We start from the raw sequence: 15000 nt of genomic DNA on the forward strand, positions 1-15000 counted from the left end.
TCTGGTCCAACCTTTCATGGGAAAGGGAGCCTAGCTGAGATTATCTAGCACCCTGTTCAATTGCAACTTGAAAACCTCCAGTGATGGGGACTCCACCACATCCCTGGGGAGGTGTCCTAGTTTCAGCTGGGATGGAGTTAATTGTCTTCCTAGTAGCTGGTACAGTGCTATGTTTTTGAGTTAGGTATGAGAAGACAAATCTCTACCCAGAAGATGTCAGGGTTGGAGAAGCCAAGGTTGTGGCTAGACAAGTCCCAGCATAAAACTCAAAGAAACAGGATAAATCCCACTGGGGGGCAGGGAGTGAGTGAGCAGCTACATGGTACTTAGTTGCTAGCTGGGGTTAAACCATGACAGGAGGTTGTTACAGTGAATGATTGTTCTCACTGTAAAAAATGTCTTTCTTATATCAAGGAGAAACCTCTCCTGGTTTCTCCCTGTCCTCTCCATGTGGCTTTTTGTGAAGAGAGAGCCTTCATCCTCTTTGTAGCTGCCTTTTACTTTGATGAGGTCCCCCCTGCACCTTCTGTTCTCCAGGGAGAAAAGACCTAACTCCTTCAGTCTTTCCTCACAGGGCAGGTTCTCCAGCCCTTCGATCATCTCCATGGCCCTCCTTTGGACCCTCTTCAGTCTGTCTGCGTCTTTCTTGAGTTGCGGGGACCAGAACTGGACACAGTACTCCACATGCAGCCTGACAAGCGCTGAGTGGAGTTGGATGATCACTTCTCTATCTCTGCTAGTAATGCCCCTGAGGATGTAGCCCAGGATCTGATTTGCTTTTGCTGAGGCAGCAGTGCACTGCTGACTTATGTTCAGCTTGTTGTCCATGAGGACCCCCAAATCCCTTTCATCCAGGCTGCTCCCCAGCCACACAGATCCTAGCCTATACTGAGCTCTTTTGTTCTGTCTTTGTTATACTTCATATGGTTCTTGCTAGCCCACTCTTCCAGCCTGCCCAGGTGTCTCTGTAAGATGGCTTTGCCTTCTGATGTGTCTACCTCACCACACACTTTGGTGTCATCAGCAAACTTGGTGAGGGTTCTTTCAATGCCATTGTGCCCAAATCATTTATGAAGATGTTGAACAGCGTGGGGCTCGGTATTGATCCCTGGGGGACCCCACTTGCGACAGGCTGCCAGCCTGAGTCAAAACCATTTTTTACCACTGTTTGAGTGTGGCTTGTTAGCCAGTTTGCTACCCATTTTGCAACCCTCCATCCAATCTGTACCTTGCCAGCTTGTCCAGGAGAAGGCTGTGGGAAGCAGTTTCAAATGCTTTGCCAAAGTCCAAGTAAACAACATCCACTGCTCTCCCCATGTTGACAGCAGATGTTACCTTGTTGTAGAAGGTGATCAGGTTAGTCAGGCTTGATTTGCTTTTGGTAAATCCTTGCTGGCTTTTCCCAGTCACCTGCTTCATTTGGTTAGGAACAGTTTCTAGAGGACTTGTTCCATCACTTTCCCAGGGACTGAAGTAATACTAATGGGCATGTAGTTTCCTGGCTCCTCCTTTGTTAGTGACTAGTTTCCCTGCCCTGTTTAGTAATGAGCCTATGTCTTCTCTGTGCATCCGCTCATGTACATTGTTGTTCTTGACATCTTTGGACAATTTCAGTTCTAGATGAGCCTTAGGTCCTGACCGTATCTCTGCATGCCCTAGCAAAGTTCTGGTAGTCCTTGATGGGTATTTGGCTGCCTTTGCATAGCTGGTGTGCTTCTTTTTTGCTTTTAAGCACACCTAAAATCTCAGGAACAATGAGTGGGCATTACCTGCCCCACGTACACTATGAAAGTTGAACGAAGTTCTTGATAGAGTTAGAGGTCAGAAATGAGAATGGGGTCTTGCTTTGTTTCCCCAGCTGTTAGAATTGGAATTCCTAAGGCAATTAGCTCATGCTGTTGCAGCTACCAGAGGCTGCAGCTGCCTCTGGAGCATGTCAGTGATGAAGGCTGGACAGCATGAGGATTCATTCCTTTAGCATGCTGCCATGCCCAAGCAGGACTGCTTATTTTCAGCAACTTCTAATTCAGCTGAAAGAAGAAAAGGTCTGTTATTGAGTGTGATGACAAAAAATAGTTTCCTTGACTCACAGGGTATATCCTCCCTTTTGCTCTTCAAAGGCCTGTGAAAGTTAGAGATTTCTTTTTAAACTTTTAGGAAAAGTTTAAGGAACTTCAAAAGATAAAATATTACATAACATAGGCTTGAAAACCTCTCTTTTTTTGTTTTTTTTTTCTGCTGTTTTAAATTCCCACACCAATGCATTGCATTGATTTCCAACTTCTAAATGCATTTTGCATGATGAAAAATACACATATTGATCTTAATCAGACCATATGTTCTGGCTGACAAAGTTGCACACTACAATGTCATAAATGCAGCTTTCTACCACTGGCAAAGTGAGTCAGAGCTCATAATATCATCTTGGAGTCTCCCTGTGCAGCTGATGGGGTGAGGTAGCCACCAAGCAGGATGACCATGAGTGTATCACTTGCACACAGGAGCAGAGAGCTGCCTATAGCCAGTGAGTACAAAACATAGAGCACAGTTTAACTCTGTGCTTGTTGACTATCTACCCTTGGTGACTGCAGTGACCTCTCTCCCAGCTACTTCTTGAACTTCTCCAACTACTCAAACCAAGCCTGTGTCATCCTTTCCTGAAGACAAACATCTAGCTGAGCTGAGTTTGTACTTTTAAGAGTGAAATAATTACAGATTGTAAGCTTTCCTTTTGCCAAACAGCATAAAACTTAGAGCACTCAACTAGAGGTAGGAGGTATGGACTCAGTTCCTCCCTCTGCCACTTTTCAGGAGAAGACACTGTCCTCTGAAGCTATGCTGCTTTTCAGCCAAGAATCCAAAAGCCTTGGAGGCAGCAGAATAAATAAGGGACATTAAGCCGATTGTTGTAAGTGTCAGGTGAACATGGGGCAATCTTGTCTCCGTGTCTTAGCTTATTAATCTGATGACTGCATCTCAAAATGCAAAAGCAGTCCTGTGAGAAGAGACTAGCTCTCCAGCTGCCTTGACTATGCAGAAACCAGACTCTGTCTTGCCTCATGTGTTTTGGGTTCTTGTCTGCCATGTCTCAGTTTCTAAAGTATAGAAATGGGAGACAACTTTTTTTCCCTGGATGGTCTGTTCTCGTGTGGTTGGCATAATTTCCAGGAATATGGGTTTGAATTCCTTCACCCTGAAAAGGGAAGTGAAAACTGGTCTCCTTCATCGAAAGGACGTGGTTCTTACCAATAATGGGTAGCAGCTACCTCCTGACCAGGCACTCAGTGCTGCACCACAGTGGTAGCTCAGCATCAGCTCTTCAATGGTTAATTTCTGTATATGATCTGGTTTTACATATAGGAACCTAGTATGTTTCAGGACAAAGTAAGCCATTAACTTCGTAATTGCATGTTTGCATGTCTTGTTACAGCTGATTGTTCTACATTTAGAACTTATAAACAGACACACACTTCTGCAAAGCAAGTAAAAGAGTATTTGCATATTCATCAATGTTACTTAACATATTGCTTTATTGTGCTGTTTGTTTCCTTACCTGTATCTACAGTTGATTCTTGCAGCATTTTCAAGCATTCTTGTTTATATTTGTTCCATTCAGCAGTGGTTTTTTCCAGCAGAGATCCTTTGGCCTGTGAGTGAAAATACTGAACGTGAGGAAAATTGGTTAGAACCTTGTGGTCTTTTAGTGGCAAGTTTCTTTCTATTAAAAGAAATTTAAGCGGAGAGGAGAGAAGAGGAGAGGAGAATGGAGGAATGCTAGGTAAGCAGGGAGGTAAGGACAGGTCCCTTCCTTCTCCAGGAAACTGTTAGTGAAATTTCTTCAGTTGCTGTCTTTGCCTAAGCAAGAAATGTATTGCCATGGTGCTATATTACCACAGAAATCTATTCAACTTATGTAAAGTCCCTTTTAAAAAATCGGCACTGCTATTTAATTGCTAGGGCCTGTGAGGGTGCCTTTCATTCTCCATTGTAGAAAATGCATGCTTACCTTCTCAAATTTTACATTTTCCAGGCTTTTTACAGTCAATTTATACCAAGGCCAGCTATACTTCTCATGTATTTATGTTTCTGCTAGATTAATTTAGGAATCTGATGATAATTTTGAGGTCTGTTTAGTTTTAGAGTATTTTTAAAGATAATCAAGCACACATGGTTGAGTAGCACAGTAAAAAACTGAATAAAAGGGTAATGAAAAAGCAATACTATTTAGCTACTAACACCTTTTCACCAGTGCATTCTGTACTCCTGCCCAGCACTTTAAAGACCACTTCTTTCTCCAACAGCTGCAACTGTGCTATAGATATCTTTCTTTTCTTCTTTTTTTTTTTTTTTTTGAGAAAACACAATTGTAAATCTTAGTTTTACTTGCTCATCTGCACCAACTATGTTGCCCTTTTTGCCTGGACAGGGCACAGTTTTGCTGTCCTCTCTTGTCCACAGGGGAGAAGAGTCTTTGCCCTCAAGATTTCTCATACAGTGAAATGGAGCATTATTTTTACCCATGCCAAAATCTTCTCTATATAAAACATCTCACACAAATGGATTTTTATGTCCTGAGCTTTCGTAGGTACATTTATTTTGGTTTTTGTTTTGTTTTCGGTATTTTCAAAGCTGGTTTTGCCTAGGCCTTCCTGTTATATTGACGACCTCAGAGGAGATCAAGAATTCCTTTCAATTGTGAAAAGCTAGATTTCTGGAGAGAATATCATCTGGAACCACTGCGTTAATGTGATTTGTTTAGAGAGAATAGAAATAAAAGTACTTCAAGGACAATCTCCCTTTTATTAGTGTAGCCTTGAAGACAGGCTCAACTTTGGATTTAGTCAGTTTAATGACAGCATATTCAGCGGAGTCCCCTCTGGTGTCTGGAAATCAACCATCCTGTGATTACAAGAGCTGCTTGCTCCTTTTGGCTGCTCCTACGCTGCAGGCTTCTGCCTCCTTTCTCTGGCTCTTTCTCTTTGCTTGCTCACCCTGTGCTGTGTTCTGGAAACTTCTGTCCCCAAATGCATTTAGCTGCTCCTAAAAGCAAGAACAATCCACCCTCAAACCACAGGGTCCTACCGGACCTATCACTTTCTGGGTGACGATAGGCTGAGAACACAAATCAAGCAAAAAATTATGTCGGTGTCTAAATGGGCACTTGCTCTGATGGACAAATTCTGGCAGGTTATATGGGAGAGGATTGCTGCATTTATAAGCTATGGATGGCACTGTGGCTGCAGAAACACACAGAAGAAACACAGAGGTTGAGGGGATTGTCAGTGGTGTTCAAAAAAGGAATGAGAGAAGAAGCTTAGGAGCCCTGCTTGGACATGCTGACCTTGAGTCGCTCTGTTGGCACTGGGAAGGAGATAAGCAGAAAGGGGAGAGACCTAGATGTTAGCAAGAAAGGGTGAGATCAGGGATGTAGATCAACAGTTGTTAGCTGTTGAACAGAGAAGATAATTAAATTTGTGTCTACTGATAAAATTACTCTTAGGATAAAATCTGCTCTGCTGTTAAAAAAAATAAAAATTCCCAGCTATAGACAGATTTTAATAATGATTTTATATATAGTGACTGCTGCGTTTAGGATGTGGTGGATATCTGTGGCATACACCTTATTAATATAAGGGTGGCAACTTTCCCAAGGGGACTGTCATATTTTAAATTGCTCTGTGTAAATATCCATATTTCTGACACAACTTTATCACACAACACTCTGGCTGCAGAGGCCTTTAAGAGAGCCATAGCTGATAATTACTGTTTAGGAAAGGAATGGCTAAAAATAGAAGAGTTAAATGCAAAATTGATTGGTGTTGTGTTAGACTTGGGTTGTTGAAGAAATGTCCAATTAGGAGCAAAGCAGTAGAAAAAGGATAATGCTAGATACTGCTTACAGTTCAGTACCAGCATGATGACTTGATCATTATTTATCCAGGGAAAAGAACATCAGCCTAAGCAGTCTCTGTGTAATATGCCAGCTGGTGTCCTGAAACCAGGGCTTTGACAGGCCAGAGGCAGGCAAGTAGTCAAAGAACACTGTCACTGTAAGTCACCAAAAATGAAGAATTCACTCCTGGTTGAACACGTTACCAATTGTAAATACCAAATTTTGGAGAGCAGACTAAATATGAGTTTTCTAAAAAAAAACATTCCTTATATCAAAGGATGCTTTTCAGCTCTCCAGGGAAAATGAATTTCCTTTTGTCTGGACTAGAGGCTTTCTGGAAACTGCCTTTCACATGTGTGGTTGTCCTGAGCTTGTCTGAGCTTGGTGATGTGCCAAGGGCTGAGATAAATAACCAGGATAATGTATGGCTGTGAATTTCACCTGTATCTTTTTCTTTGAACCTATGTTTGTTGGAAAAATAAAAAAAATAGTATTTATTTACTTGCAAAACAAGAACAGTGGAGACTATTATCTAGCTGTTACATGAGACCACTCTTTAATGCATGTTTTTGCTGTGTAAAATTTTGCCTGCCCAATACTCTGCTTTTAGTCTCTCAGCTAATTTCCAGACACCCTACTTTAAATTCCACGGAGTAGAAGGACTATAATTATTCTTCTTCTGATGGGCTTGCAAGATAAAGAGAGAATATTTACAGCAGCCATGAGAAAGGAATGCATGTTTCCAAAATAAAAAGTATCTTGACATTGCCCTCATGTAGGCCTTAAAATGCTGGGAGCCAGGGAAGATTCTTCAGACACTCCCAGGTCAGTGAACCTCATTTGAAGAGGCAAAGACATGGAGATGACGCATCTGTAGAAAAGACTGCTTGATTTAAGGGATACCACTTCAGTTTCTAATAAACAAATGCATTAAACAGCCAAGGAAATACAAGGAAAGCCTCACAGCAGCTACCTGGCTGCTTGTTTGGTTCCATTCCTGGAGAAGAGGTTGACATACAGTTATGAAGGAGTTCACTTAACAAGAGTAAGGAGCATTTTAGGCATAAATGACAGTTTCACATCACTTCCTTATGTAATTGTGAATTTCTACAAAGTTGCAGGCGGAGTCAGATAGATAGGCAATATCTGGTCACTATTAGTGTAAATAGCTGTGAGATGCTTGGTTTTGTACAATAAGACTTTCTGATAAAAAAACAAATCAAGTCTATATAAAATCAGAGCTGCACCTGACAAAAAAATTACAAGCTGTCAGCTGACCTCAAAAATTAATTTGAAATATAGTTCAAAGAACATATAAAATAATCTAAATTTTTAATCAAAAAATGTGCAGATGATTGGAAATTAACAGGGGAGCAGACAATGACCAGTTAACAAGGGCCATTTAGATCACAGAGAAACATGAACCCCTCTGCAGAGCAAGCACTGTGATAGTCTTAATGCAACAGTTTACTCCTAGAAGCCACAGCTGGAGGACGTATGTCAGGACTTTTTGAGAATTTATGTTTACTTGTAGAAATGAAATTACATGAGCCACCTGTAGACAATGTTGCAGTACAGGATACCACTGACATTTCTGGAGTTGTAGATGCAAGGGAGGGTATTGAAAAGGAGTACAAGACAATATTAATGAGTAGTATTTTTCCCTGGTGTAACTCTGCCTGGGTAGTATGACTAACTTTGATGGTCATACCTCAAAAGAGATGACAATAAATTTGCAAGTTGTAAGGAAAGTGCTGGAGTGGCCTTAAACATTAAACTAAAAGACTAAGAAATCCCCATATATTTATCTTACCAAAGATTTTATTAGTTCACCACCCGCTGACCGACACCCAGCCAGTCCCTGAGCGGCGAATCCCTGCCCCCCACTTCCCCGTTCCTATACTGGATGGGACGTCACATGGTATGGAATACCCCGTTGGCCAGTTTGGGTCAGGTGCCCTGGCTGTGTCCTGTGCCAACTTCTTGTGCCCCTCCAGCTTTCTCACTGGCTGGGCATGAGAAGCTGAAAAATCCTTGACATTAGTCTAAACACTACTGAGCAACAACTGAAAACATCAGTGTTATCAACATTCTTCGCTCTGAACTCAAAACATAGCACTGTACCAGCTACTAGGAAGACAGTTAACTCTATCCCAGCTGAAACCAGGACAACAAGATATTCAACGGCAAACCATGATGACTTGAATGGCAGCAACTTGTGAATTGATCATCAGCTACTTACACAGGGACTAGCAAAAGCAGCTAAAAAAAGCAAGCTTGCTGTTCGTATGTGACTATTCAGTCTGCAATGGTCTCCACTCTTTCTGGGGAAAATCTGTAAGGACATATGTATAGAGAAGGGCTGAAGAGTGCTGGCAGTGCCTTGAAATAAGGAAAATCAGCTTTCTTTCCCTTCTTGGCTTGAAAGGGATTGATGCAGGTGCCCCAGACAGAAGACTTCAGTGTTTTCTGCAGTGGGACATCCTGTTAAGACTCTTCTGCATTAAGTGCACTACAGAGCTATTCACTGTCCAGTGAGAAGACAGACTGTGTGGGCCTGGAATAAGGCACTAGGCTTAAGAGGGAAGGGAAAATTCAGGAAGTCAGACACCTTGATGTCATATGTCTGTTTAACTAAGTGAAAAGGATTCAACAAAAAAATCAGAGACAGGCTTGCCTCTGTGTCTTACATCCATGTTGCTATTATTCTTCAGAGGCGGGCGCAGGTTCCCTCTGAAAGAGGAGGGTCTGCAGTGTGGGTCAATGTGAGGAGCACAGCAATCACTGCTGAGATCGCAGGGGCTTTTCCTGCTTTTTCCATGCGTAGGAGAAGGCCCAGTCCTGTGGGCATGTTCTGAGAAGAACCAACAAATTGCTCTCTGCATCTGACATGGGTCTGTGATTACAGATCCCAGAGGGGTTTTATTATGATCTAAGTTTTAGGCTACTCAGTGCTATCAAAATTTAAATACAATGCATGCTCAGTGGTAGAAATACAAGCTTTCAAGTATATTTATCATGGTCTCAAGCAGTGGCAACATGCAACTCAGCATGGCTTTTGATCTCAGTTTTATGCTTCAGTTGACATTCAGCCACTAGCATTTAAACAGGACTTCCAACTCAGAAGAAATTAAACTCCAATGTCCAAGACAGAAGCTCAGAAAATCTGTGACCTTTTGCCCTACACTGGACATTTCTTCACTTCAGGCTATCTGAAGTTTTGCTGGTAGCAAATGAACTGCCTCAGCACGTGAGCCTGGTACCCTGCTCACACCGAAGTTCACCCATACTGCAATTTAATCAACCTTCCCTGGAAGGGTCTTTCAATTAATTTTGTTTGCTCAGAGCCCACAGACGGCACCAAGATGACACCACTGTTTAAAAATATGTTGGATGCAGCAGAAAACACTGCCTGAAGCTCTCTCTTAGGAAGTGGATTATAATAATAAACCTCCTAGGTCGCAAACACACTGGTTTGAATTAATTTTTTTCATAACTGACTACAGTATAATCAGGATTTTACCGTTTTAATTTCTTATACAAAGCTAACAGTGAAAGGAAATGTTTCTGTTTATTCAGACTATGCTATTATGGACAGAAAAAAACTTCAATTTAGGTATAAACTAGAAATAAGAGTGTAAATATTTACTTATTCTTTCAGCCATGATCTTGGTTTATTCAGATTGATATTTTTCATATCCATAGAGGTGTTTGCTAGAAAATATGGATATAGTGATTTATTATTGTTATTTCTTTAAATTTTTCTTTCTTATTAAATAAAATATAAAGAAATACAACACATATTTCTTTAAACAAGTTACAAGAATCACTATGACAAAGTAATTCACTGCGATTTATAGTCTTGTAAAGTTTTGATCTCATAGAAGTAATTGGGAGATTTTCTGATAGCATTGATGGAACCAGTGCTTTGGTCAAGATTTCCTACACATTTAAGGTGTCTCACAAACATGAGAGTTGTTTCAGTTCTATATTCATTTATGTGAGAGAAGCTCTAAATTTGAATTATACAAAAGTATTAGGAATATTTTCTATTAAAAAAAAAAACAGACTATGTGTCTCCTGGTAACTTTTTCTTAATAAAAAAGCTAGGAACACAATTACGGTCTCTACAACACACACACATGCAAACCCTCTTCCTTAGTAACCCAGCTAAATGGAGGACGAGTGGATAGAAATACCTTATTACTTCAAGTTTAAAGTAAGCCTGTCAATTACACTTATTCTCATGTACACTTATTTCATAGAAATGTACCCTAAATCTATATATGAATTTTATTCAGATGAATTGAAATTTACTACATCTTAGTAAATTATTTTTTAAGGTTGATATTAATAAATAAATAATAATGATTAAAAACATAAGTGAAAATTTCCTTGAAGTGAATTATACTGAGATATTTTGTCATTAAATACCTAAAACTCTTTCAAATTAAAAGACAATATAGACAAAGAAGCAAGCTTTCAGATTTTTTTATAGATTTAGAATAAAAAGAAGTGAATAGTTTAGTAGCTCTCTACAAGAAATAAAAGTAGAAATCGCATACAGATTTATTAGCCTTCTGTAAGAAGCTGAGGTGCAGAATGAAACCAATAACACCAGATTTCACAAATGTGAGATTCAATGCTCACCCCTCGTACAAGTCAAAGGCTAAAAGACAGTGCTAGAAACAAAGCAAAGCTGTTTTTAGAACAGAGGAAAAGCGGTAGAAAATAAACATTATTCGCAATAGTATTGATATCTGGTAGGAAAACTGAAAAATAAATATAATTCAATAGTGATCAATACTGCTATGAAAAGAGATTGTATAAATGGATGTAAACACAATTTATTCACTGTTTGAATGAACAATAGAAGAAAACTGTAATAAATGACCTAGAGTGAGTTCTAATACAAAACTCTACAGCTTCTCAGTCAACATTTCTCATGACTAATTTTTAATAAACATAAATTGCTATGTCAAAACTATTTTTGAAACAAACATGCTGTTTGTGAAGGTTAAAATGTTACGTGCTAGGAATCCACTTTTATGCTGTCCATTATTAATTATTGAATTAGCTTACCTGTTTCACTAGAAACAATATCATGACACAGCTAGCCGGTGTGGGAGATATTCTGGACAAGAGTCCCATGCTGGAACAGAGACCAAGAAGTGTCACCATGCCCGTTCTAATAAATTTGTCCCCAATATGCTGCTATTTCACAATGTTATAGATCAATTATATCACCGTGTCCTGTGAAAAAAGTAAAAATGTCTTCTTTTATATGCGCAACTGTCTCATGAATCTTCTTACAAATAAGTGAGGAAGTCTACTAAAGTGTCTAGGCTTGCTAGACTCCAACTACATTTTGTTTTTTCTGATTAAAGGCAGAGAGAATTTACTCTAAACTTCACAGAAAGTCTGCTTATTGTAGCTTGACCTTTAGCCAATAAGAAGTCAGAAAACTATTAAAACATTAAGGGGCTGATCCTGTTCCCTTGAAACTCCATGGGAATTCTGCCAGTGGTTTTGCAAGAATGCAATCCAGCTTCATAAATATATATATATATTTATATACACCTCATGAAACCATTAAAAATGCCTTAGAACACAGAAAAACTTTGTGGAGGAAGCTTGCTGAATCCAGTTGGCTGTTAGGAAGCAGCTCAGTAATAGCTGAATTTTATCCTTTCTGATCATATTTTGTCAAATCTGCACAGTCAGCACAGGATTGGGGACAATCTAAATATGCAAAAGATGATGTTACCAGCAATTAAAGTTTTACTACAGTTCTTGTGACATTCAGTGTTTTTTTCACAGCTTCAGCTGCAAGGTTGGAGAAACTGTCAATGAATTTCAGCTTTAATTTTAAAAAAATTGTAACTTTTCTAGTGGCAGAGAAAAGCCTGAAAACATTAATAAATCTATGTGTTATGCAGGCTCAGGGAATAAAACCATCTATACTATAATAATTTTAGGGTCTAGCTTACGATTGTCATGCTTTGAGTTGGCAATATGGAGAGTAAAGAAGATGTTGCCTCCTCCATTTCCAAGAGAAATGAAACTTGCAGCTATTCATACTAGAGGATAGCTCATGCTCTTTCCAGAATTCACAGGCATCCTGAGCAGCTAAGCTGGAGAACAGACAGAGGTGCAATACTGGGACTGTGGAGGCCACCAGTAGCCCTGTTTTCAATGCCAGACATAGGCTAAACCCAAACTGTGTTTAGCACACCCCATCAACCTGGCCAGCAGTGTGACCTGACTCCCCCTCTACACACGTGCTAAAACTTTCTCTAGAGGAATCCAGGAGGTGGAAGGGCATAACATATACCCATATCTCGTCTTTACATAAAGTCTGTTTGTGGTAAAAAGGAGTACTGGGACATGGGGTATAGAAGTGGTCTGGGGACAAGTATTTCAGGGTGCAAATGCATCCAGCCAACTCTAGAGTCTTGACAATAAGGGCACTGCTGCTCCGCACTACTGTGCCTCCTGGGTTGATTTGTCAGTATACGCATTCCTCCCTGCCACACCTAAGGGCAGCTCTGGGGACCAGGGAGAGGCACTTCAAAGACCCTGTAGCAACTGCTCATCTGTGTATTGCTACAAGGGATAGAAGCACATTTTATATTGGCCATATGAGTAAGATCAGCTCTGTATCAGGTTAAAACCAGGAGACCTGAATAGTGCTCTGGCACTGGAGCTGTTCTGAGATCACCATGAAAAATGTCCTAATACTCAAGAAACCCTGAGGTCTGTCTAGACCCTAGATGAGCAGATCCACAGGGTGTCCTGTGGTACATCCTCACTATTGCTCAGTAGTATGTAAGTCCTCTCATCTTCTCTACTGATAGCTAGCACCCAGCAGCTGAGGCTCTGTTTTCAGTTTTTGACTTCTACAAGTTGTTAGTTTTTACTTGCTCACTTTTAAAAATCATCTGAAGTTTATACTTGAATGACCTCTGTGGTCCCTCTCTAGACTTAATGCTACCCAGGACTAGGCCAGTGCAGGAGACCCACATTAAAGTATCCCCATATTGTAATTGCGCTAATAAACTGTGGCACTATGTGGTAAAGACAGAATGCAGTGCTGAAGTTTGAATTTCTGGGTTACTGTTCAGAGTTTTTACTAGAACAATGTAAATCAGGAAGGTCATAATGCTGAACACTAGCCACAGCTGTCCACCCTCATTCACTCTCAACTTTACTCCAGCAAAGATCACTGAATATAACACTTTGTTTGAAGGAAGACCCAGCTAATCTATTTGCTCCTCTTTTATATTCTTTCTTTTTTCACAGTATGACAGGTCTAACCAATAAATGCTTATGCAATACATTTCTCCTATTCTTACATGGCAAACTGATTTAAAAGTTTGTGGTACCAGCATTGATAGGGCATAAGCAGAAAACTGGCTCAGTGAAAAATCTCAGACTGCAGTTGTCAACCAGAATATATCAACTGACAGAGCTTGTTCTGAAGTCTTCTGAGACTGATTCAGAGTCTAGTACAAGGTCTATTTAGTCAAAGATGACAACAATGCTATGACATTTATGGTGGTTAAATTTTATAATGGGCATAAAACCGTAAAGTTTGTACATATTGAAGAGGTGTCAGTGTTATTCCCAAGTGAACTCAACTGCCTTGAGTCAGTGGTTCCACAGCGCTCAAAATATGTTTGAATACAGCCATATGCAGATTACTCCTGGGAAGAGGAATATAGATAAGTATTTAATCCTTAGAATGACTTCCCTCCCTCCCACCAATCCTGTTCTCAGACTTGCTGGGCAGTTGGTAATGCTGTCCAGAAGCAGTGTCAATGCACAGAGGCTTCAAGTGGAGTACAAGAGTGCTACATCCTTGTGAAAATACAGTAACACAAAGCTGTAGGAAAAAATAACTCCTGGCTCAAGCTACAGTCTGCCTTTCAGGTTGGGAGTTTTGCTCTGCCTTTTTAGTCCAGATAACTGCTTGATCTTTCACTCTGTTGCTGGGCAGCTCTTCAAGCTCAGATCTTCATAACAGTCTAAAGCAGGCATTTATCCTGTTTCTTTGAGTTTTATGCTGGGACTTGTCTAGCCACAACCTTGGCTTCTCCAACCCTGACATCTTCTGGGTAGAGATTTGTCTTAAAAATCAGAATGATTTTCATTAAAAGATACATATGTGACTTCAGTGTCTGTCCTGTGGTATCAGTCTCCCTTAGGGCATGTGTTTTGACCTTACAGTTGTAAAATGAAGCAGTCATTTACTAACACTTCTGCTCCTTCTGGTTCTTTGCATCACTTACTTGTATTATCAAACATGCAGAAAAAGCAACATATATAACATGTCAAGGTGGGAAATGTTTCTTAGAGGAAGGAAAAAGCTATTTACAGAGAGAACAGATGGACAAACCAAATGAAGATAATTCAGCTTTTTCTCTACTGTTTCACCTAACTTGGGCAAGACTTCTCATATGTCTTCATGGAGGCAGACTGCATGGTGCTCAGAAGCCCATCAATAGCAGTGTCATGTAACTTACGGCTTTCATTTGTCACTGGTGGAATTTCAACAGATGCAATCACCTTCCCAGTGGTCTTGGGAAGTGCTGTAATGCTGTGAAATACTCTAATTTAGCAACTGGTTTTATCTCAAGAATTTCTTTATAGTAAGATTCACAACTGTATTTGATTTAATCAGTGTTCAGTGTAACAGAAGCATTTGGAACTGCAAGTTTTTGTTTGTTTCTTAGTTGAGAAATGGAGAAGTTCCATCAGTCTGACTCCACCTGCTGATCAAGGTAAATATGCATATTTTGTTTGTAGAAATAAAACTTTTCTGATCTCATAGTGGGGTACTTCCAATGCTTTTGTGTTCTGTGTATCTTTACTCCTGTGATTCATGGGGCAAACTATAATTTATTGTCCCACCTCCTCATATTTCTTTCGCAAGACATTGCTGCCAAACAACACTGTCCTATATTCTTAATCTCTCCTGCCACATGATTTCTGCTCATGCCCATATCTCTGCTTTCTCTCTTAACTACTAAGGTGGTACAATTTTCTGAGAAGAATGAAGAATGGGATGGTAAATACAGGCAGGTGTTTCACCAGGAAGATATATA

General features: G+C 40.0%; 1 protein-coding gene across 1 annotated transcript in view; it reads right to left on the reverse strand.

Annotated features, from left to right (window-relative positions):
* GLP2R (glucagon like peptide 2 receptor) overlaps positions 1-11090 on the reverse strand; it is a 46851-nt gene extending 35761 nt beyond the window's left edge. The window contains exons 1-2 of the mRNA XM_052807999.1: positions 10976-11090; positions 3554-3647 (exon numbers count right to left, since the gene is read on the reverse strand). Of these exons, the coding sequence (XP_052663959.1) occupies positions 3554-3647; positions 10976-11074 (193 nt within the window). The 5' untranslated portion in view covers positions 11075-11090. The remainder of the gene's footprint in view (positions 1-3553; positions 3648-10975) is intronic.
* Positions 11091-15000: the final 3910 nt, after the last annotated feature.

The sequence above is a fragment of the Harpia harpyja genome, chromosome 14 (assembly GCF_026419915.1).
Source record: "Harpia harpyja isolate bHarHar1 chromosome 14, bHarHar1 primary haplotype, whole genome shotgun sequence".
NCBI classification, from domain to species: Eukaryota; Metazoa; Chordata; class Aves; order Accipitriformes; family Accipitridae; genus Harpia; species Harpia harpyja.